Source organism: Pongo pygmaeus, chromosome 14 (genome assembly GCF_028885625.2).
Source record: "Pongo pygmaeus isolate AG05252 chromosome 14, NHGRI_mPonPyg2-v2.0_pri, whole genome shotgun sequence".
Classification (NCBI taxonomy): Eukaryota; Metazoa; Chordata; class Mammalia; order Primates; family Hominidae; genus Pongo; species Pongo pygmaeus.
In genome coordinates this window covers 31,301,058-31,323,471 of record NC_072387.2, presented here as the reverse complement: position 1 = coordinate 31,323,471, position 22,414 = coordinate 31,301,058, and the positions used below count along the sequence as shown (strand labels likewise).

General features: G+C 46.4%; 1 protein-coding gene across 11 annotated transcripts; it reads left to right on the top strand.

Annotated features, from left to right (window-relative positions):
- Window positions 1–517: 517 nt before the first annotated feature.
- Window positions 518–22,192, top strand: LOC129011396 (nuclear pore complex-interacting protein family member B4-like). Of its 11 annotated transcripts, none has more exons than XM_054446250.2 (10): window positions 518–961; window positions 7,976–8,104; window positions 11,491–11,590; window positions 11,754–11,892; window positions 15,989–16,049; window positions 16,159–16,194; window positions 16,270–16,331; window positions 16,449–16,543; window positions 17,712–17,782; window positions 19,549–22,192. In XM_054446250.2, exons 1-10 carry the CDS (start codon window positions 896–898, stop codon window positions 21,043–21,045), a joined length of 2,256 nt encoding a protein of 751 aa, XP_054302225.1. In that variant the 5' UTR covers window positions 518–895; the 3' UTR covers window positions 21,046–22,192. The 11 variants fall into 11 exon arrangements, with proteins under 11 accessions (XP_054302225.1, XP_054302222.1, XP_054302231.1 ...); XM_054446247.2 differs by having other exon boundaries at window positions 17,709–17,782; XM_054446248.2 differs by lacking the exon at window positions 518–961 and adding an exon at window positions 2,242–2,687 and having other exon boundaries at window positions 17,709–17,782.
- Window positions 22,193–22,414: the final 222 nt, after the last annotated feature.

Here is a 22,414-nt window from a genome sequence, read left to right as displayed (position 1 = left end):
TTTTGTAAATGTACCATGCATGCTTAAAATGAGTGTATCTACAACATTTGTCCCTGAGATACAGGTTGATGGCCTGATGGCTACATGGATGTGATGGAGATGGTTTACTATTGGGACCTTCCACATCCTGCTGATGTTTTGTTGCTTAGGATATGAATGGCTGAGTGGGAGCTGTAAAACCTAGCACTCTGCTTGGGTATGAGGTTCTTCCTGCCATCCTGCCATCATTTGTTTTTTATGTTTTGTCGCCAAGAGTGACCTTGAGGAATCCTGGGAGCTCAGGAAGGAAGGAGTGCCCAGAAGCAGGGACAGGGAGCTGGTTGGGGAGGACCAGAAATCAGGTTTGTGAAGGTTCCAGAGAGGACCTGTCCTTGGGAGGAGCGTGGGGGGCTGAGATGGGGGAGGGGGCATTGGCATGTTGGGGCACTCATGGGATGTCCATTGTGAGGCCGCACCACCGGCATCAGGCATTGGTGGAGAGGGAGTACAAAATCCTGGGGTTGCTAAGAGAGGGCCCAGACCGAAGAAGGTTTGGTGGAAAGCAGAACCTTGGTCTCCAACTAACTGCTCCTAAGCCTCACACTCCTTTGCCCTGCGTGTCCTGTTGCTTCCCTGATTGACTTTCTCCGTGACCTGTAGCTAAACCTTCCACCAGCGCTTGAGAACTTAATTTGAACCGGATCCTTTCCCAGACCCCTTTCTCCTCCTCCTCCTCCTCCTCTTCCACCTCCAGGTGCCCAACAGCCCCCTTCTCCTCCTTTCCCTTCCCTTCCCTTCCCTTCCCTCCCCTCCCACTTCCCTCCACCTCCCCGTCCCCATCCACTTCCCTCCCCCCGCCCTAAGCCACCCCCGCCTCTGTCCTGGCCGCCTCAGGGCGCCCTGAGAGGACCAGGACATGCCGGTGTGGTGGCTGCTCTTTTGGCTCCTCCTGCTGGGATTTATCAGCCATCACCCCACCTATGTGAGTAGACGCTGGACCCGCGGGGTTTCTTCCTTGTCACCGGGCTGTGTCACGCGGCATGAAATTACACAGCTCAGGCCTGTAATCCCAGCACTTTAGGGGGCCGAGGTGGGCAGATCACTTGAGTCCAGGAGTTGAAGACTAGCCAGGGCATCATAGCGAAACCCCATCTCTACAAAAAATTCCAAAAAAGATTAGTCGGGCCTGGTGGTGCGTACCTGTTATCCCAGTTACTGGAGAGGCTGAGGTGGGAGGATCACTTGGGCCTAAGAGCTGGAAGTTGCAGTTAGCCGAGATGGCCCCGCTGCACTCTTGTCTCAAAAAAACAAAATGGACCAAAACAAAGTGAAATATCATTTGATTTGTGTCATCTGGTTTGACGACTTTTTTTTTTTTTTTTTTAAGACAGAGTCTCACTCTGTCACCCAGGCTGGAGTGCAGTGGCAGGATCTCGGCTCACTGCAACCTCTGCTTCCGGGGTTCAAGCAATTGTCCTGCCTCAGCCTCCTGAGTAGCTGGGATTACAAGCGCAGACCACCACGCCTGGCTAATTTTTGTAGTTTTAGTATAGACGGGGTTTCACCATGTTCGCCAGGATAGTCTCCATCTCTTGACCTCGTGATCCGCCTGCCTCAGTCTCCCAAAGTCCTGGGATTACAGGCATGAGCCACCGCTCCCGGCCAAAATATATAACCTTAAGTGTAAGTTTACTAACTTTGGAAAGTACATACCCCAGGATAACCCAACCACCGTTCAAGATCTACATTATTTTATTTTTATTTTATTATTATTATTTTTGAGACAGAGTTTCTCCCTTGTTGCCCAGGCTGGAGTGCAATGGCAAAATATCCCTTGTTGCCCATTGGAGTGCAGTGGCACAATATCAGGTCACCGCAACCTCTGCTTCACAGGTTCAAGCAATTCTCCTGCCTCAGCCTCCCAAGTGGCTGGGATTACAGCCATGTGCCACCACGCCCAGTTAATTTTGTATTTTTAGTAGAGATAGGGTTTCTCCATGTTTGACCTTGAGGAACCCTGTGAGCTCAGGAAGGAAGGAGTGCCCAGAAGCAGGGACTGGGAGCTGGTTGGGGAGGACCAGAAATCAGGTTTGTGAAGGTTCCAGAGAGGACCTGTCCTTGGGAGGAGTGTTGGGGGCTGAGATGGGGGAGGGGGCATTGGCATGGTGGGGCACTCATGGAATGTCCATTGTGAGGCCGCACCACCGGCATCAGGGATTGGTGGAGAGGGAGTATAAAATCCCAGGGTTGCTAAGAGAGGGCCCAGACCAAAGAAGGTTTGGTGGAAAGCAGAACCTTGGTCTCCAACTAACTGCTCCTAAGCCTCACGCTCCCTTGCCCTGCGCGTTCTGTTGCTTCCCTGATTGACTTTCTCTGTGACCTGTAGCTAAACCTTCCACCAGCGCTTGAGAACTTAATTTGAACCGGATCCTTTCCCAGACCCCTTTCTCCTCCTCCTCCTCCTCCTCTTCCACCTCCAGGTGCCCAACAGCCCCCTTCTCCTCCTTTCCCTTCCCTTCCCTTCCCTTCCCTCCCCTCCCCCTTCCCTCCACCTCCCCGTCCCCATCCCCTTCCCTCCCCCCGCCCTAAGCCACCCCCGCCTCTGTCCTGGCCGCCTCAGGGCGCCCTGAGAGGACCAGGACATGCCGGTGTGGTGGCTGCTCTTTTGGCTCCTCCTGCTGGGATTTATCAGCCATCACCCCACCTATGTGAGTAGACGCTGGACCCGCGGGATTTCTTCCTTGTCACCGGGCTGTGTCACGCGGCATGAAATTACACAGCTCAGGCCTGTAATCCCAGCACTTTAGGGGGCCGAGGTGGGCAGATCACTTGAGTCCAGGAGTTGAAGACTAGCCAGGGCATCATAGCGAAACCCCATCTCTACAAAAAATTCCAAAAAAGATTAGTAGGGCCTAGTGGTGCGTACCTGTTATCCCAGTTGCTGGAGAGGCTGAGGTGGGAGGATCGCTTGGGCCTAAGAGCTGGCAGTTGCAGTTAGCTGAGATGGCCCCGCTGCACTCTTGTCTCAAAAAAACAAAATGGACCAAAACAAAGTGAAATATCATTTGATTTGTGTCATCTGGTTTGACGACTTTTTTTTTTTTTTTTTTTTAAGACAGTCTCACTCTGTCACCCAGGCTGGAGTGCAGTGGCAGGATCTCGGCTCACTGCAACCTCTGCTTCCGGGGTTCAAGCAATTGTCCTGCCTCAGCCTCCTGAGTAGCTGGGATTACAAGCGCAGACCACCACGCCTGGCTAATTTTTGTATTTTTAGTATAGACGGGGTTTCACCATGTTCGCCAGGATAGTCTCCATCTCTTGACCTCGTGATCCGCCTGCCTCAGTCTCCCAAAGTCCTGGGATTACAGGCATGAGCCACCGCTCCCGGCCAAAATATATAACCTTAAGTGTAAGTTTACTAACTTTGGAAAGTACATACCCCAGCATAACCCAACCCCCGTTCAAGATCTACATTATTTTATTTTTATTTTATTATTATTATTATTTTTTAGACAGAGTTTCTCCCTTGTTGCCCAGGCTGGAGTGCAATGGCAAAATATCCCTTGTTGCCCATTGGAGTGCAGTGGCACAATATCAGGTCACCGCAACCTCTGCTTCACAGGTTCAAGCAATTCTCCTGCCTCAGCCTCCTGAGTGGCTGGGATTACAGCCATGTGCCACCACGCCCAGTTAATTTTGTATTTTTAGTAGAGATAGGGTTTCTCCATGTTTGACCTTGAGGAACCCTTTGAGCTCAGGAAGGAAGCAGTGCCCAGAAGCAGGGACTGGGAGCTGGTTGGGGAGGACCAGAAATCAGGTTTGTGAAGGTTCCAGAGAGGACCTGTCCTTGGGAGGAGTGTTGGGGGCTGAGATGGGGGAGGGGGCATTGGCATGGTGGGGCACTCATGGAATGTCCATTGTGAGGCCGCACCACCGGCATCAGGGATTGGTGGAGAGGGAGTATAAAATCCCAGGGTTGCTAAGAGAGGGCCCAGACCAAAGAAGGTTTGGTGGAAAGCAGAACCTTGGTCTCCAACTAACTGCTCCTAAGCCTCATGCTCCCTTGCCCTGTGCGTCCTGTTGCTTCCCTGATTGACTTTCTCCGTGACCTGTAGCTAAACCTTCCACCAGCGCTTGAGAACTTAATTTGAACCGGATCCTTTCCCAGACCCCTTTCTCCTCCTCCTCCTCCTCCTCTTCCACCTCCAGGTGCCCAACAGCCCCCTTCTCCTCCTTTCCCTTCCCTTCCCTCCCCTCCCCCTTCCCTCCACCTCCCCGTCCCCATCCCCTTCCCTCCCCCCGCCCTAAGCCACCCCCGCCTCTGTCCTGGCCGCCTCAGGGCGCCCTGAGAGGACCAGGACATGCCGGTGTGGTGGCTGCTCTTTTGGCTCCTCCTGCTGGGATTTATCAGCCATCACCCCACCTACGAGAGTAGACGCTGGACCCGCGGGGTTTCTTCCTTGTTACCGGGCTGTGTCACGTGGCATGAAATTACACAGCTCAGGCCTGTAATCCCAGCACTTTAGGGGGCCGAGGTGGGCAGATCACTTGAGTCCAGGAGTTGAAGACTAGCCAGGGCATCATAGCAAAACCCCATCTCTACAAAAAATTCCAAAAAAGATTAGTCGGGCCTGGTGGTGCGTACCTGTTATCCCAGTTACCGGAGAGGCTGAGGTGGGAGGATCGCTTGGGCCTAAGAGCTGGCAGTTGCAGTTAGCTGAGATGGCCCCGCTGCACTCTTGTCTCAAAAAAACAAAATGGACCAAAACAAAGTGAAATATCATTTGATTTGTGTCATCTGGTTTGACTTTTTTTTTTTTTTTTTTTTTTTTTTTTTAAGACAGAGTCTCACTCTGTCACCCAGGCTGGAGTGCAGTGGCAGGATCTCGGCTCACTGCAACCTCTGCTTCCAGGGTTCAAGCAATTGTCCTGCCTCAGCCTCCTGAGTAGCTGGGATTACAAGCGCAGACCACCACGCCTGGCTAATTTTTGTAGTTTTAGTATAGACGGGGTTTCACCATGTTCGCCAGGATAGTCTCCATCTCTCGACCTCGTGATCCGCCTGCCTCAGTCTCCCAAAGTGGTGGGATTACAGGCGTGAGCCACCGCTCCCGGCCAAAATATATAACCTTAAGTGTAAGTTTACTAACTTTGGAAATACATACCCCAGCATAAACCAACCCCCGTTCAAGATCTACATTATTTTACTTTTATTATTTTTATTTTTATTTTTATTTTATTATTATTTTTGAGACAGAGTTTCTCCCTTGTTGCCCAGGCTGGAGTGCAATGGCACAATATCCCTTGTTGCCCATTGGAGTGCAGTGGCACAATATCAGGTCACCGCAACCTCTGCTTCCCAGGTTCGAGTAATTCTCCTGCCTCAGCCTCCCGAGTGGCTGGGATTACAGCCGTGTGCCACCACGCCCAGCTAATTTTGTATTTTTAGTAGAGATAGGGTTTCTCCATGTTGGTCAGGCTGGTTTTGAACTCCTGACCTCAGGTGATCTGCCCGCCTCCGCCTCCCAAAGCGTTGGGATTACAGGCGTAAACCACCGTGCCCAGCCAAGATCTAACTATTATGTCACCCCAGAAAGTGAACTCTCACTCTTCCCGGCCAGTCTCTTTCTTATCATGGGTTAGCTTGTTTATTCTGGAATTTCGCGTATACAGATGCATGCCATGCCATAGGTACTCTTTTGTGTCTGCCTTATTCTGCTCAACACCATGTTTCTGAATCATTACCATTGTTGTATGGTTCTCTAACTCCATCACTTGCATTTCACACTCAGCATATGCTGAGTTCAACCTGTTGAAGGGCTATCTCTGTTTAATTCACCATCTTGAAAGAAACATTTAAAATTGAGATGTTTTCAAAAATATATATTTAAATCCTGAGGAATCGATGTAGAAACGCTATCACAAACTGTCTGAACTTATTCAGGGGAAGTCTTCGTCTTCACTCACATAAGAGTCTAATGGAATTAATATCAACAATCTTAGAGAAATCCCACACTATTCGTGCCATTTTCATGATCTCCATGGTAATTTTTTTTTTTTTTTTTTGAGATGGAGTCTCACTCTGTCACCCAGGCTGAAGTGCAGTGGTGTGATCTCGGCTCACTGCAACCTCTGCCTCCCCGGTTCAAGTGATTCTTCTGCCTCAGCCTCCTGAATAGCTAGAACTATAGGCACGTGCCACCAGGCCCTGCTAATTTTTTGTATTTTTAGTAGAGATGGGGTTTCACCGTGTTAGCCAGGATGGTCTCAATCTCCTGATCTCATGATCCACCCACCTCGGCTTCCCAAATTGCTGGGATTACAAGCATGAGCCACTGCGCCTGGCCCACCTTGTTAATTTTTAAGCACTAAAATTTGATACTTATTTGTGAATGAAGTAATCCCTTCATTTTTTTTTCTTTTTTTTTTTTTAGTTATGCTGAGCTTTAAATGACAAAGATTCACATAATCCAAGAGGGAAGTATTATTTAGAGGGATTCTTTTATCATGTGATATATAATAAATGCATCCAATGTTACACATCAATTTAAAAAACAAGTAAATAACTTTAAAGAAAAGATAACTACTGGCCAGGCCCAGTGGCTCACACCTGTATTCCCAGCACTTTGGGAGGCCCAGGCAGGTAGATCAAGAGGTCAGGAGTTGGAGACCAGCCTGGCCAAGATGGTGAAACCCTGTCTCTACTAAAAATACAAAAATTAGCCAAGCACGGTGGCAGGCAACTGTAATCCCAGTTACTCAGTAGGCTGAGGCAGGAGAATCGCTTGAACCCAGGAGGCAGAGGTTGCAGTGACCTGAGATCATGCCACTGCAATCTAGCCTGGGTAACAGAGCAAGACTTTGTCTCAAAACAGAAAAGAAAAGATAAGATAATTACTTTATACTTAGCTTGTCTTACCCATGAGTGATGGGCTGCATGTGGCCCAGGACAGTTTTGAATGCAGTTCAACACAAATTTGTAAACTTTCTTAAAACATTATGAGATTTTGGCCAGGCGCAGTGGCTCTTGCCTGTAATCCCAGCACTTTGGGAGGCTGAGGCGGGCAGATTACCTGAGGTCAGGAGTTTGAGACCACCCTGGCCAACATGGCAAAACCCCATCTCCACAAAAAATACAAAAATTTGCTGAGTGCACTGTCAGACACCTGTACTCCCAGCTACTCAGGAGGCTGAGGCAGGAGAATCACTTGAACCTGAGAGGCAGAGGTTGCAATGAGCCGAGAGCACACCACTGCACTCCAGCCTGGGTGACAGAGTGAGACCCCATCTCAAAAACAAACAACAAACAAAAACAAAAGCAAAAAAATGGCTGGGCACGGTGGCTCACACCTGTATTCCCTCCAGCAGTTTGGGAGGCTGAGGCAGGCAGATCACCTGTCAGGAGTTTGAGACCAGCCTGGCCAACATGGTGAAACCTCATCTCTACTAAAAATACAAAAATTAGTCGGGCATGGTGGCAGAGACCTGTAATCTCAGCTACTCGGGAGGCTGAGGGAGGAGAATGGCTTGAGCCCAGGAGCTGGAGGTTGCAGTGAGCCGAGATTGCACCACTGCACTCCAGCCTGGACGACTGAGCGGAGCGGAACACTGTCTCCAAAAAAAAAAAAAAAAAAAGGGAGATTTTTTTAGATCATCAGCTATTGTTAGTGTTAGTGTATGTTAGTATGTTATGTGTGGCTCAAGACAACTTTGCTTCTTTTAATATAGCCAGGGAAGCCAAAAGATTGGATATCCCTGCTTTATACCAAGAAAGATGACACCCAACATTTGCAATGCCTAAAAACACTACCAGCCATCTGAAAAACACGAGACTTCTAACTTCTGTTCTTTTTTGTAGCAATGGAATCCCACGGTGATATCTGAGGGATGTGGTTACCTTTTGGAGGAGGTTGACGGTTTCTAAGGATGATTCTTTCTGAGTGAAATATTGTCAGTGTCATTGACCTTTTCATTATTTCAACTATTATTATTCCAGGTTATCAATTCTCCACCTGATCATTTTCATCCTGGGACTGACTTTTGTGGAATTCCTTGGATAGTTATCATTATTGTGTTTCTGGGAATTTCTACACTTGCTATTTTCCTCTGGAAAACTAGCCTTTGTGTGAGTATACTAACTTTCTGTAGAGGTATACTTGTAATCAAAAATAAGAAGAAATTATTTAAAACAATTCACGTTTCTGGACTTCATTCTGAATATGTGGTTTTACCCAAAAAATCAGGGAAATGATTTATTAGCATAAGAATTATGAAAATATCTGCCATTTACATTATGAAAATTAAATAGGTTGGTGTTTGTTTAATAAAATGTCAACAGAGCTTTTGGTCAAAAATAACTTTTTTTAACCTTAGTGTTATTTATCAGAAATGGAGTATGAGGTTTCATCACTTAAATAGGAAATTCTTTCTAAACTCTTCCGCTCTATAGTTCTACCATAAGGGTGGAAGGAAAGCTTCCAGTCTCCTCTCTGAAGATTCACTGCAGAAATGAGCTGACAACAGACAGCTTAACAGGAGAAGAAAAACATAGAACAGGCATAAACATGGGAACCAGCTGAAAAATGAGACTGCTAGAAGGGCTGGATGGTTGATGCTTAAAGAGCACCCTCTTCTGAGGGAAGAGGGAGATAGATGGAGATGTAGGCCATTTAGAGGGGCAGCAAATGATTTTTAGGGGAAATGGAAGAGCTCAAGGAACAAACAATTGGCCTGAGACCAAGTTCCTCTGAGGTCATAGGGATGAGGTGACAAACTGCCAGAAGGTGAAGGGCAGAACTGCACTGCATCTCATGATGCAGAGAAAGCCCCAGAGAATCTCTTAGAACTGCCCTCCAGAGAATCAATGAAAAGTGTGTCTGGGCAGGGTAACTTTGAATGACATCATTCAAGGTGCATGTTCCCAGTTGCAACTGGAGAGAGATCAGTATGTCAAAAGTCTGTACTTGGTAAGAATTTGGCTGCTAAGTTGTGCCATAATTTGTCTTTTGAGCCTTTTTTCTGTTGGGTAAGTTGAGCTCTACATTTTCTCTTGCCATTCATGGCAGTAAAAATGTGGTTGTCTGGGGGCTGAACCTCCTTCTGAACAATGATCCAAGATAAAAGAACTAATACCACAATGCTTTTTTATATTCAAGGGAAGAGGAAGTATGTTTCAGTTTTACCACCTAGATAATTACACGTCATTTGGCACTGCCTTTCAAGATATGTAGAAAACAGAAAATATATGAGTTATGAAGATATCGAGGAACGTTTAACATTCTCTATGCCACTTAGTCCTGAAGAGGGAATTTTTGGTATAAATTGGAGGAAGATTTTTTTTTTTTTTCCCAGCCCCAAGACGAGTCTCCCTGTGTTGCCCAGGCTGGAGTATAATGGTGTGATCTTGGCTCACTGCAACCTCCACCTCCTGGCTTCAAGTGATTCCCCTGCCTCAGCCTCTCAAGTAGCTGGGATTACAGGTGCCCACCACCATGCCCAGCTAATTTTTGTATTTTTAGTAGAGTCGGGGTTTTACCATGTTGGCCAGGCTAGTCTCAAAACACGACCTCAAATGATCCGCCCGCCTCAGCCTCCCAAAGTGCTGGGATTACAAGCGTGAACCACCACGTGAGCTGGGGGAAGTTTTTAAATTTACCACTTTAAAAAAATTCCATTTAGGAAAGTTCAGTTGAGCTGTTGGACTTGGACAACTTCACACCTTCTCATCTTTGTCCTTATCATCTAGTCATCTATACCACTACCTCCTAAGCAGGGACATCATGGGTGCCATGAAGCATTCATGCATGATGGCATTTCCTTGCTTCTCATTTCTTCATGTGTTTGACATTCCTCCTAGCTCCAAACTGGGCCAGCTACCTTTCCTATGAAATCTAGCAGTAACTGTGGGATAGATGTGGTTGCTCTTTCATCTTTTTAGATTACCCATGCTTCTCTCGAAATCCTAGTACATGTTTTGTTTTTTATCCTATGTGCAGAAATCAGAAAAGAACAAATTCTGCAAAGAATTTGAAAGATATTATTTCAGGCCAGGTGTGGTGGCTCATGCCTGTAATCCCAGCACTTTGGGAGGCTGAGGCAGGTGGATCACTTGAGGTCAGGAGTTCAAGACCAAAGGGGCCAACATGGTGAAACCCCATCTCTACTAAAAAGACAAAAATTAGCCAGGCATGGTAGCGGGCACCCGTAATCCCAGCTACTTGGGAGGCTGAGGCACAAGAACCGCTTGAATCTGGGAGGTGGAGGTTGCCGTGAGCCAAGGTAGTGCCACTGCACTTCAGCATGGGTGAGAGTGACACTCCGTCTCAAAAAAAGAAAAAAAGTTATTTCAATGACTACCTCAGGAGATTCATAGGTATCTGACCCACATCTGAGATGAGATTTTCATTGCATTTTAGCTATGATGAGAACAAATATTTAATATCTTAGAAGATTAAAAGCATACTGTGATAATATGGAAATCTTGGTAGGAATTCAGTCGTTATTGAGAATGTTTTGCGTTAGGTTCAAACCAGCCTCAATGAAGCTGATGTGAGGGAAGGGAAAGTGGACTCTGAGTAGAGCAGGGATAGAAGGAAGATGCTCCAGTGCAGATCAGGAAGGAGCAGGGGGTGAAATGTTACAAATTCTAGAACTCGGAGAGCTGAAGGTAATTACTTCCTTTTCAAGTTGTGAAACATGTTAACCTGTGGTAAAATACTTATAACATGATAATTACCATCTAACCGTGTTGAAGTGTACAGTTCAGTTGTGTGAAGTATATTCATGTCTTTTTTTTTTTTTTTTTTTGAGACGGAGTCTCACTCTGTCACCAGGCTGGAGTGCAGTGGTGTGATCTTGGCTCACTGCAACCTCTGCTTCCCAGGTTCAAGCAGTTCTCCTGCCTCAGCCTCCCGAGTAGCTGGGACTACAGGCATGCACCACCATGCTCAGCTAATTTTTGCATTTTTAGTAGAGACGGAGTTTCACCATGTTGGCCAGGATGGTCACCATCTCTTGACCTTGTGATTCACCTGCCTCAGCCTCCCAAAGTGCTGGGATTACAGGCGTGAGCTACCGCACCTGGCTTTTTTTTTTTTTTTTTTTTTTGAGACAGAGTTTCAATCTTGTTGCCCAGTTTGGAGGGCAATGGCACAATCTCAGCTCACTACAACATTTTCCTCCTGGGTTCAAGTGATTCTCCTGCCTTAGCCTCCCGACTAGTTGGGATTACAGGCATGCACCACCTCTTGGTGATCTCGGCTCACTGCAACCTCCGCCTCCCGGCTTTAAATGGTTCTCTGTCTCAGCCTCCTGAGTAGCTCGGATTACAGGCGCCCGCTGCCATGCCCGGCTAATTTTGGTATTTTTAGTAGAGACGGGGTTTCACCATCTTGGCCAGGCTGGTCTTGAACTCCTGACCCCGTGGTCCACCCGCCTCCGCCTCCCAACGTGCTGGGATTATAGGCATGAGCCAGCGTGCCCAGCCATCATTCTTAAATTATTATTTCCTAGGTGTCTTTCCTCAAGACTGTCTTAAAGTCACAAAATGTACATGACGGATCCACGGATGTACAGCGGAAAGCCTGGAGGTCCAATAGCCATAGCCAGGAAGGTATGGCTCTGTTGGAGTCCCCATAGTGTGGAAATGAGTTTGCCCTGGAAAGGGAAAGAACAGCTTCTTGCCCTCAGGTTTCTCACCTTCTCCTCTCCTCACTTTCACCAAGGGCCGAGGTCCATTTGTATGCACACAAAGAAAAGGGTTTCTTCCTTTCCAGGAATTAAAATTGGCCTGGAAGATCTCTTTACTTCACAGAGACATATGGAAGCCAAAGTTCGAGCTGAAGTCCATAAGGTGACAAGGAATGTCAACAGTCATTACAAAATCAATGGACATAGGAAGACTGCCAAAAAAAAGTAAGATGTGCATTGACACAAATACTGTTGTATGAACCATGTGCCAATCAAAGTAGACAACTGTAAAGTCCTTGAGAATATTTTCTACAATATTTGTGGCAAATTCAGTGGGTTCAAAATTGAGTTTGTCCTTTCTGCTTGATTAGTTTAATCTGTATAATTCCTTTCCCTTCCTACATTCTTGTTTGTAATTTTTTCGGGGGAAGAGGAGGTGCTAGTACTGGCATTGGTTTTCCTTTCTCTCTTTTTTTTTTTTTTCCTGAGACGGAGCTTTGCTCTTGTTGCCCAGGCTGTAGTGCAATGGCACAATCTCAGCTCACTGCCTTTCGGGTTCAAGCAATTCTCCTGCCTCAGCCTCCCAAGTAGCTGGGATTACAGGAGCCCACCACCACATCCAGCTAATTTTTGTATTTTTACTAGAGATGGGGTTTTGCCATGTTGTTCAGGCTGGTCTCGAACTTCTGACCTCAGGTGATCCACTTGCCTCAGCCTCCCAAAGTGCTGGGATTAGAGGTGTGAGCCACCACACCCAGCCTTTTTTTTTTTTTTTTAATTTTGAGATAGAGTCCCGCTCTGTTGCCCAGGCTGGAGTGCTATGGTGCAATCTTGGCTCACTGCAACCTCTGCCTCTCAGGTTGAAGCAATTCTGCCTCAGCCTCCCAAGTAGCTTGGATTACAGGTGTGTGCCACCACACTCAGCCAATTTTTTTTTTTTTTTTTGAGACAGAGTCTCACTCTGTCACCCAGGCTAGAGTGCAGTGGGGTGATCTTGGCTCACTGCAACCTCCGCCTCCCAGGTTCAAGCGATTCTTATCCCTTAGCCTCTTGAGTAGCTGGGACTACAGGCATATGCCACCATGCCTGGATAATTTTTGTATTTTTAGTAGAGGCGGGGTTTCACCATATTGGCCAGGCTGGTCTAGAACTCCTGACGTCATGATCCACACACCTTGGGCTCCCAATGTGCTGGGATTACAGGCGTGAGCCACTGTGCCCAGCCCAATTTTTGTATTTTTAGTAGAGACAGGGGTTCACCATGTTGGCCAGGCTAGTCTTGAACTCCTTACCTCAGGTGATCCGCCTGCCTCAGCCTCCCAGCGTGAGCCACCGCACCCAGCCTGGATTGTTGAATTCAATGCTTGGGTCACCTCCAGATTCATTTTCACAGTCTTTCACGTTTTGGTCATATTACATTGTATTTTGCTGCCATATGACTGATCTTTTTTTTGTTAAATGTGAGATACTTGTTAAAAAATATTTAGCAATGAATTGAGGCCTAGTAGCATGTTATCTTGCTGCAGAAGAGATGGGAGTCTACTTCTGGGGGATGGTCAGGGGTCCTCCATACAGGCTGCAATTGAGGTCGTCAGTGCAGACTCAGTCCCTACAAAGGCCAGGTATTTCCTATCCACCTCTGTTCTGATGTGTGACTCTTCTGGGTCTCAACCAGAGCCAGTGGACTTCAGTACGGGTCGCTTTCATTGGCAGACCCTCAATCCACTTGGTTTTCATCTAATCGCATGCATGTGTGCAAAAGCTGCTCTGCTTCTTTGCATCTCAGTAGTCCCTTCTGGAATTCAGCAATGAAACTCAGGGAAATGGGTTCCAAATGTGAGGATGTCTTTCGTCCTGGGTTTCCTTCTCCATCTTGACCTCATGTCTGTTTACTGCCATGTTAGCAATTTCATGTATTTAATCATGGGTTTTATATTCTGTTTGGTGTTCCCCATTGTTCTCATTGGAGATCGGAAGCTTCAGATGCACTTATGCCAACTCAAGATTAGAATGCTTCCTTAGCTTCCCTCCAGAGTCAGGTTTTGTGTTTGTAGTTCCCAAGTGCACAGCAGGAGTAGTGAGGTCCTCACTGGCTTCTCATTTGCATTAATCTGTGAGCTCATTTAGCGTGGGGACAGGACCCTGCTCCCATTGCATTCTCAGCACCTCACCACACACTCCTTGTTTGAGGCCACTCCAGAGAGCATGTGCTGAAGGATGCCCTGTGGTCAGAAACAAGTTTATTAACTTTCTCTTTGAAGTGTTTTTGTCCCTGTCTCCTAGCATTCTGGGAATTTTACACATCCTTCCTATAAAACCAAGTATCAGGTGAGGTCCTTAGGATCAGGACCATGAATCAAGTGGTGTGAGGGCAACACAGCAAGCTTGCCTTTTTAGGTCATTTCCTTTTTCTGCCCTCACTCTCTGTGAACGGAACCTTGTTACAGTCAGTCAACACCAGGGTGGATGGTTTGCAGTTGTCATCTATTTTCAGGACATAACACCCTGACTTAGGAGCCATTCCGATCATTTCTAATTCAATAGATGTGCCCAGCATTCAGGTTGCCTTTTCTCTCAACCAGGATCTTTAAAGACGACGACAAGAGTTCCAGTCCTGAATCATGGCAAAGTGCAGTAGTGAACTGCAGGGTTAATGACACCATATTCTGGAAGGATCTCTCTATGGCTGATGGTCTCAGTTCCGGCATCAGCCTCTGACTGAGAATCAGGCCTCCCACAGGAGGAGTCAGATGAGGAGCAATCCTCTGCTTCCGATGGAGTTAGCTGTGATGAGTTGGTGAGGTCTGGTTTTTCACACTGAACTAAAATGAGCTTTCGCTGTGTCAAGAACAAGACTGACCCCAGAGACACACATAGTGCACCTCATAGAAGCTTTTAATAGTCTTTATTTACTAAAGAATAGGACTAACTATAGAACTATGAAGATGAGCTGGAAATGACAGGTGACTTGCCAGCAGGCCAGAGTGTGATTTTTCTTTGTCCCTCAATGGGAGGTGTCAATTCTTCCTTTGGTTGTGAGAATCAGTTGGTTCATTTATGGGAAGGTTGCAGGGGGGATCTTTGAATCACAGCCTTCGGATGCCAGAAGGGCAGAGGGAATCCCACATGGGCTGGTGGATCTTGTGTGTGCATTTCCCTCCCTTCTAATCTCAGGAAACAAAACATGAAAGAATGTGAGCAAGCAGAAAATGAGAGGCAGCTATCAGAGGCAGAGGAGAATGGGAAATTGGAGATGAAAGAAATACATACCTACCTTGAGTTCAGAAACTGAACCCCACCCTCTTGGGAAACACCCCCTCTTGGGAACCCCCCCTTGGGAAACCCCCATTGGAATGTTGTTTTTAACCTTTGTAGAATGTTTAGACCCAGTAAATGCAGAAATAGAAACAAATGGTCAGAAGACATATCCAGAGAGAGAGAGAGAGAGAGTTGACAAAACAGAAAACAAAGTACCTTAAGATTTACCAGTGACCAAAAGATGTGAAGTAGCAAAACGTCTCCTGACCCCATTGCCAGCTAGACTGTGTGGAAACTCGGTTACCAGCCATTCTAGGGGTGGAGTGAGTTGTTGTCATCCTTAGGAAAGTGTGTTGTTGTAGGATCAACCACATCCTTCAAAAGGACTATGCCTGTTTATAAGCCCAGCTGTTTCTGCCCTGTGAAACACGGCAAGGATATTAATACAAAGAGAATAGAGCTTTATGATAAAAGATGCTCAATGAAGGATGAATTAGGGATATACTGAGAATGGGGAAGGAAATTGTCAACTCAGAAGTCAGCAGGCAGTAAGCAAAAGAGGAGGAATCAATACAGCAACAGTTTGGATCAGACTGTACTGTTTTTGTTTTTGTTTTTGTTATTTTTTCTGAGGTGGAGTCTCGCTCTGTCACCCAGCCTGGAGTGCAATGATGTGATCTTGGCTCACTGTAACCTCCGCCTCCCAGGTTCAAGTGATTCCCCTGCCTCAGCCTCCCGAGTAGCTGGGATGACAGGTGCCTGCCACCATGCCCGGCTAATTTTTTTATTTTTAGTAGAGATGGGGTTTCACCGTATTAGCCACGATGTTCTCAATCTCCTGACCTCGTGATCCACCGGCCTCGGCCTCCCATAGTGCTGGGATTACAGGCGTCAGCCACCGCGACCGGCTCAGACTGTACTCTTATAGCCATCTGAAATACGTTTTCTAGGTATAGATAGATTGTGTAAGGGTACAGTTGTGAGGATAACAGAAACATGGCAGATTATTTAAAATCATCCTGAAAGTGGTGCTTTATCTGATGAAAGTGATTGTAATCCATAGGAAACTGTTTCAACGCATGCAAGAGTTGCGGTGGCGGGCAGAGGACTACTACAGATGCAAAGTAAGGAGCTTCCTCCCCGCAGTTGCACGATAGTTCAGTGCTGATGCAGATGATGCCATGGCCCTTAGACTCTCTCAACATTCAATTTCTCATGTGTTGGCTTTTTCAGATCACCCCTTCTGCAAGAAAGCCTCTTGCCAACTCAGTAAGTTTGTTTGTTTTCCTTGCTTTTGGACATAGTCTGCCAGGTCAGGACATGGATGTATTTTTCTCCCCACAGCTCTGTGCTCAAGCCTTGCAAAGGGGGAAGGCAGAGAGGAAGGCTGCCTACAAGCAGCACAGGTAGGTCATTGTGATGGACATTTTAAAGGATGTTTTTGTTTTGAGATAAAGCTTTGAGCATCTAGTAAAGAACTTGGTGTTTTAATTCTTCAAGTCAATTCTTTCTCTGTCTTCTAGGTGTCAAATGAGGCAAAAGAAGAGAGTCCCAGAGAGACACATGAGTCAGGAGCCAGTCCAGGGACGACTGGGCCTAGAGAACCCTTTCTCGATGGGTAGGAGCTTGCTGTGAAGGCAGCTGCTTAATTTCTGCTGCACAATCCACACACCTTGCTTCTCCTTTTGGGGATGAGGGCTCGGGTGGAGTGATTGTTATGTTTCCTGGAAACAATTCCAAGCACTTATAAAGAGAACAGTTGTCTCGCTGGGTGGCAGGACCCTATTTTTCTCAGGTGCCCAAGCTGAATGGCTCTTGGCTAGTCCCCTGTGAATGGTGGAGCTCAGGCCGCTCCACTGACTGTGGACGTTGCCCCACCCTGATGTCTTGGTTACTTTTAACTGAGGAGATGAACCTAGAAGGCAGATGGGCCAGCTCCCGTTTCCACCTTGACTCAGTGTGAAGGATTTATTTTTCTTTCACTTGAGAAAACAACAATAGCACTTTAGAATGGGAGCCACATGTGCTGATGAGAGCAGAGATTTTCTGGCCGTGTCTTCACGGATCAATATTGTAGCTTGAGATCTGCTTTAAGAAAAGAAGCATTTATTTACACTTTTTGGAACTTCCTTCATTCTTTTTGTTTAAGTTGTTTATTGCCAACTATATAACTCCATTAGTAAGTTAAATTTCTATGTAATCCTACTCCTCTAACATTTCAAGTGTAACCCTAAAACTTTCCAGTTAATTTCTGTAGCTCTTACCTTTTCTCATGACTGTTCATCTCTTTATGTCCATTTCTGTTCATAAGTATTGATAATACCTGGCCAGGTATGAAAGTTAGATTAACTATGAATCCACAGAATTTTAAATGTCCCTATGGCTTGAAGAAGAGGAGGAGTGCTGTTCCTGTCCAGGGTTTATTGATATTCTTCCAACCATGGCTGTTCCTATTTTAATTTTGAGTCTGTGCTCACATGATGAGTGATTTCCTCTGATATGTACTGATTTAGAGCTCATTTCCAGCTGGTTAGAGCCCGACCTGTTCACAGCCTGTTGAGAGTTAAGAATACCCCTGGACCAGGGCTCTGTGGTATCTTCCTCAAGGATGAGGCTCCAGAGGGCTCCAGAGTCCTCTGAGGCATGTGGTCAATAAACCCTGTGCCTCTGGTAAGGGACCTGTGTGGCAGAGAGTGAGATGGCAGCGGAGGGTGTGGAGGGTTTCTTATTCTGCACAGAACATGCAAGCCAGATTTAGCCCCATTCCCTTCTCTGGCCCTTAGCAGATTCAGGACCTCATTCGGTTCCCATGAGGAACAGCAACGGCGTCCCAGCTGAAAACACAGAGAAGACAAAGGTAAATGCTGGGGACGTTTTCACTCTTCTTATATCAGGACACTTTGGTCTTTTCCAACAACGCCCTCTCCTGGCCTGGCCTCTGCTCTATGGGTTCTGTGGTGTCTTTTCTGTCTCGACTTCTTGAGAAGCAAAATCTTCTCCATGAGCTTTCAGGCTTCTCCATTCCCAGCTGATCATCGTTGGTGGCACCTCCAGAATCCATAAAAGCTCAGGGACTGAGGGCTGAAGGGCTTTTACTGTTCTGTTTCCAGAAATAACACGAGGAGGCACCACTGACCTCCAGTACTGTAGGTCTCATGGCGCGGTGAACTCTGACTGATCCACCTTACCCAAGATGTTGTGGGGTCTCATTTCTGAAATATGTGGGATTTTCTTTTGCTGTGATTTTGTTTGCATTCTGCTATAATGTAGGTGATTAACGTTTGAAATATCTGCTGTATTCCCAGAAGTGAAAATAGTGAAAACGCATTAATCTAACATTAATTTGTGCTTTGTGCAATTTTGAATGCTCTTTGACAAGGCCAATTCCATAGTTCATCACAGTCCCATCCCTGTTGGTAACCGTGTTGTGCAAAAACACCTTCATACCCACCCAATGGGGCCCCTGATCTAATATTCTAAGTGTCAGAGGTTCCATATTTGTAATAGCAAATAGGCCCTGACTGTAAATTAGTGAAGAGTGAATGTAACTTATTACCTACAGGGACAATTCCAAATGAAGGCCTTAAATGATGCTCAGCTAAGCTGGTTCTTCTGTGGCCTCTGTACCTTGAAAAGCTGCCGAGTCCTATGATTACACATGATGGGACTTGTACACTTGAAGTGAAACACAGTTTTCAAACTTGCTTTGTTTAGAATTCTCACTCATTTTTCCACGGAAAAAAGTATTCTTTATGTCCTAGAGCACTTACAATTTGGTATTACCTGGGAGTGAAAAGAAATATTACAGCCATGTCTAACTGACTTCTTGAGGTAAGATTGTTCTGTCAGAAATCCCTCTCCCAGCTCCCCTGAAGCTCTTCAGGAATCCACATCTCTCCAGAGCTCTTTGTTCTCATGGGTGGCACCTCCAGAGTGAAGAAGATCCTTTGTCAAGAAGGGAAACAGAGGGGAAATGAGAGGGTCCCGCAGGCAGAGCTGGAATCTACTTCCACTGTGCCTCTTGCAAGCTGTGTGACCCTGGGCACAATTTCTCCTTCCTCTGGAAACCTCTGTTTTCTTAGATTTGGAGCAGGGTGGTCACACTGACCTTGCAGAGTTCTGAGAATCAGAGACAGAACATAAAAGGCCTGGAAAACATTCTCCAAAAAGAAGCTGCAACATGTGTGGACAATGGGCTTTTCATGCCTCTCTTACTCTCTGTTGACCTGGTGCAAGAAACATGCTCTGGTGATGGCTGTGAGGGAGGAATGAGGATAGAGATAGACACTCCTGTGTCTCAAACATGCTTCTTTGTTAATCTGTTATGAATCTGTCATGACTCTGTCTTCCCTGGGGCAGGACCCCAGCCTGCCTACATTTGCAAACAGACACAGTGGCATGTGGAGACAACAGTGTGTCCCAATGACTTTTCTTTACTCCCCAGCTGTGGGCAGTACTCAGTGGAAGGGTGATATTATGACACTGATACTGCTATTTTGAAACCTGGAGGGTGGAAAGGTGCAAAAATCTATCACCAGCAACAGAAGATGCAGCCTGTGTTGGTGGTGGTAATTTTGTCCATCAAATGAATATGTGTGAATATTTCCTCCTTTGGCCCTACAGGTCAGGATGGTGGCAGTGGAGCACCATCATTCCTCAGGATTGCGCTACCGGCCCTACCTCCCGGCTGAAACTTTAAGAAAAAGGATAGGCCGCAAGCCACCTCCTCCTATTCAGTGTGATCTAAGAGGTCAACCACGTCCATCAGTTAAAGGATGTCTGAGACCGCTGACTCTTTCTCGACTACAGTGTCCACTAGGACCTCAACCACATTCTACAACTGATGATTTTCTGAGAAGAGAGACACCTCAAGACGAGTGTGCCCTGGGACCTGATCCACTTCCTCGAGCTGATGATTTTCCGAGACTCAAGACACCTCCCGAGGGTCTTTTCATACCAATTTCCCCTTCTCCAGTTGATGATTCTCTGAGCCTCAAGACACCTCCCGAGTGTCTTCTGGTACCCCTTCCACCTTCTCCAGTTGATGATTTTCTCACACCACAGGCACCTCCCATCAAGCGTCGTCGCCTGGGACCTGTAGCATTTCCTCGAGCTGATGATTTTAGGAGACCCAAGGAACCTCCTGACTGTTTTTTTGCACGCCTTCCACCTTCTCCAGTTGATGATTCTCTGAGCCTCAAGACACCTCCCGAATGTCTTCTGGTACCCCTCCCACCTTCTCCAGTTGATGATTTTCTCACACCACAGGCACCTCCCATCAAGCGTCGTCGCCTGGGACCTGTAGCATTTCCTCGAGCTGATGATTTTAGGAGACCCAAGGAACCTCCTGACTGTTTTTTTGCATGCCTTCCACCTTCTCCAGTTGATGATTCTCTGAGCCTGAAGACACCTCCCGAGTGTCTTCTGGTACCCCTTCCACCTCCAGTTGATGATTTTCTCACACCACAGGCACCTCCCATCAAGCGTCGTCGCCTGGGACCTGTAGCATTTCCTCGAGCTGATGATCTTAGGAGACCCAAGGAACCTCCCGACTGTTTTTTCGTACCACTTCCACCTTCTCCAGTTGATGATTCTCTGAGCCTCAAGACACCTCCCGAGTGTCTTCTGGTACCCCTTCCACCTCCAGTTGATGATTTTCTCACACCACAGGCACCTCCCATCAAGCGTCGTCGCCTGGGACCTGTAGCATTTCCTCGAGCTGATGATTTTAGGAGACCCAAGGAACCTCCTGACTGTTTTTTTGCACGCCTTCCACCTTCTCCAGTTGATGATTCTCTGAGCCTGAAGACACCTCCCGAGTGTCTTCTGGTACCCCTTCCACCTCCAGTTGATGATTTTCTCACACCACAGGCACCTCCCATCAAGCGTCGTCGCCTGGGACCTGTAGCATTTCCTCGAGCTGATGATTTTAGGAGACCCAAGGAACCTCCTGACTGTTTTTTTGCACGCCTTCCACCTTCTCCAGTTGATGATTCTCTGAGCCTGAAGACGCCTCCCGAGTGTCTTCTGGTACCCCTTCCACCTCCAGTTGATGATTTTCTCACACCACAGGCACCTCCCATCAAGCGTCGTCGCCTGGGACCTGTAGCATTTCCTTGAGCTGATGATTTTAGGAGACCCAAGGAACCTCCCGAGTGTCTTTCCGCACCCCTTCCACCTTCTCCAGTTGATGATTCTCTGAGCCTGAAGACACTTCCCGAGTGTCTTCTGGTACCCCTTCCACCTTCTCCAGTTGATGATTTTCTCACACCACAGGCACCTCCCATTGAGCGTCGCCTGGGACCTGTAGCATTTCCTCAAGCTGATGATTTTAGGAGACCCAAGGAACCTCCTGAGTGTTTTTTCGCACCCCTTCCACCTTCTCCAGTTGATGATTCTCTGAGCCTCAAGACACCTCCCGAGTGTCTTCTGGTACCTGTTCCACCTTCTCCAGTTGATGATTTTCTGAGACGACAAACACCTCCCGTCCAGTGTCACCTGAGACCTGTACCATTTCATCGAGCTGATGATATCAGGAGACTCAAGAAACCTCCTGACTGTTTTGACTGTTTTTTGTTTTGTTTTGTTGTTGTTTTTTTTTTTTTTTTTTTATTCTGTGGCAGGAAGGGGCCTGGTGTGTTGTTGATTCAATTTATTGATCATTTTTACAACACATAAATTCATTTAAGTATTGATTGTGCACCTATCATATGATACGCATTTTTTCATCACTCCCCCACTCCCAGAACCCTAAGCTTTTCTCACTGTTAGAACTCCTAGTTTATTTGTATTTCAGTCACTTTGACATAAACTCCTTTAGTGTAGGTGCTTAGATTATTTTCACTGCTTAGCCCCCAATGCCTGTATAGAGTAAGCTTTTTTTTTTTTTTTTGTACCAAATGCCCAATGGCCAATTTATTCTGTATCAATAACAACTAGGCATCATTTTCAAAGGGCCATATACTGACAACAGACTGCCCAGAAATTATCTCCCTATGTAGGAAAACTACAGAAGACAAGTTCTTAGACTTTTAATGCCCAATACAGTAGCCATTAATGACAGGTGACTACCGAGCCTTGAAATGCGATAGTCCAAATTGAGATGTGCTATAAGCTTAAATTACACACCACGTTTCAAAGCCATAAGGCCAAAAACTGTAAAATAGTCTAGTAATTTTATATTTATTATATATTGAAATGATATTTGGTATTTTGGATATATTGAGTTAAATAAAAGTTAAATTCACCTGTTTGGTTTTTTACTTTTAAAATGTGAATTCCAGAAAAATTTTTTTTTTATGAAGTATTTATTGATGATTCTTGGGTGTTTTTCGGAGAGGGGGATATGGGAGGGTCATAGGATGATAGTGGAGAGAAGGTCAGGAGATAAACACATGAACAAAGGTCTCTGGTTTTCCTAGGCAGAGGTCCCTGCGGCCTTCTGCAGTGTTTGTGTCCCTGGGTACTTGAGATTAGGGAGTGGTGATGA

What these genes read in the sequence shown, in the direction of transcription:
- LOC129011396 (XM_054446244.2), top strand. Translation starts at nt 2,622, where the DNA reads ATGCCGGTGTGGTGGCTGCTCTTTTGGCTCCTCCTGCTGGGATTTATC. An exon ending in CAATAGCCATAGCCAGGAAG is followed by an intron (nt 11,591 to 11,753) that starts GTATGGCTCTGT and finishes CTTCCTTTCCAG; the next exon opens with GAATTAAAATTGGCCTGGAA. An exon ending in AGGACTACTACAGATGCAAA is followed by an intron (nt 16,050 to 16,158) that starts GTAAGGAGCTTC and finishes TGGCTTTTTCAG; the next exon opens with ATCACCCCTTCTGCAAGAAA.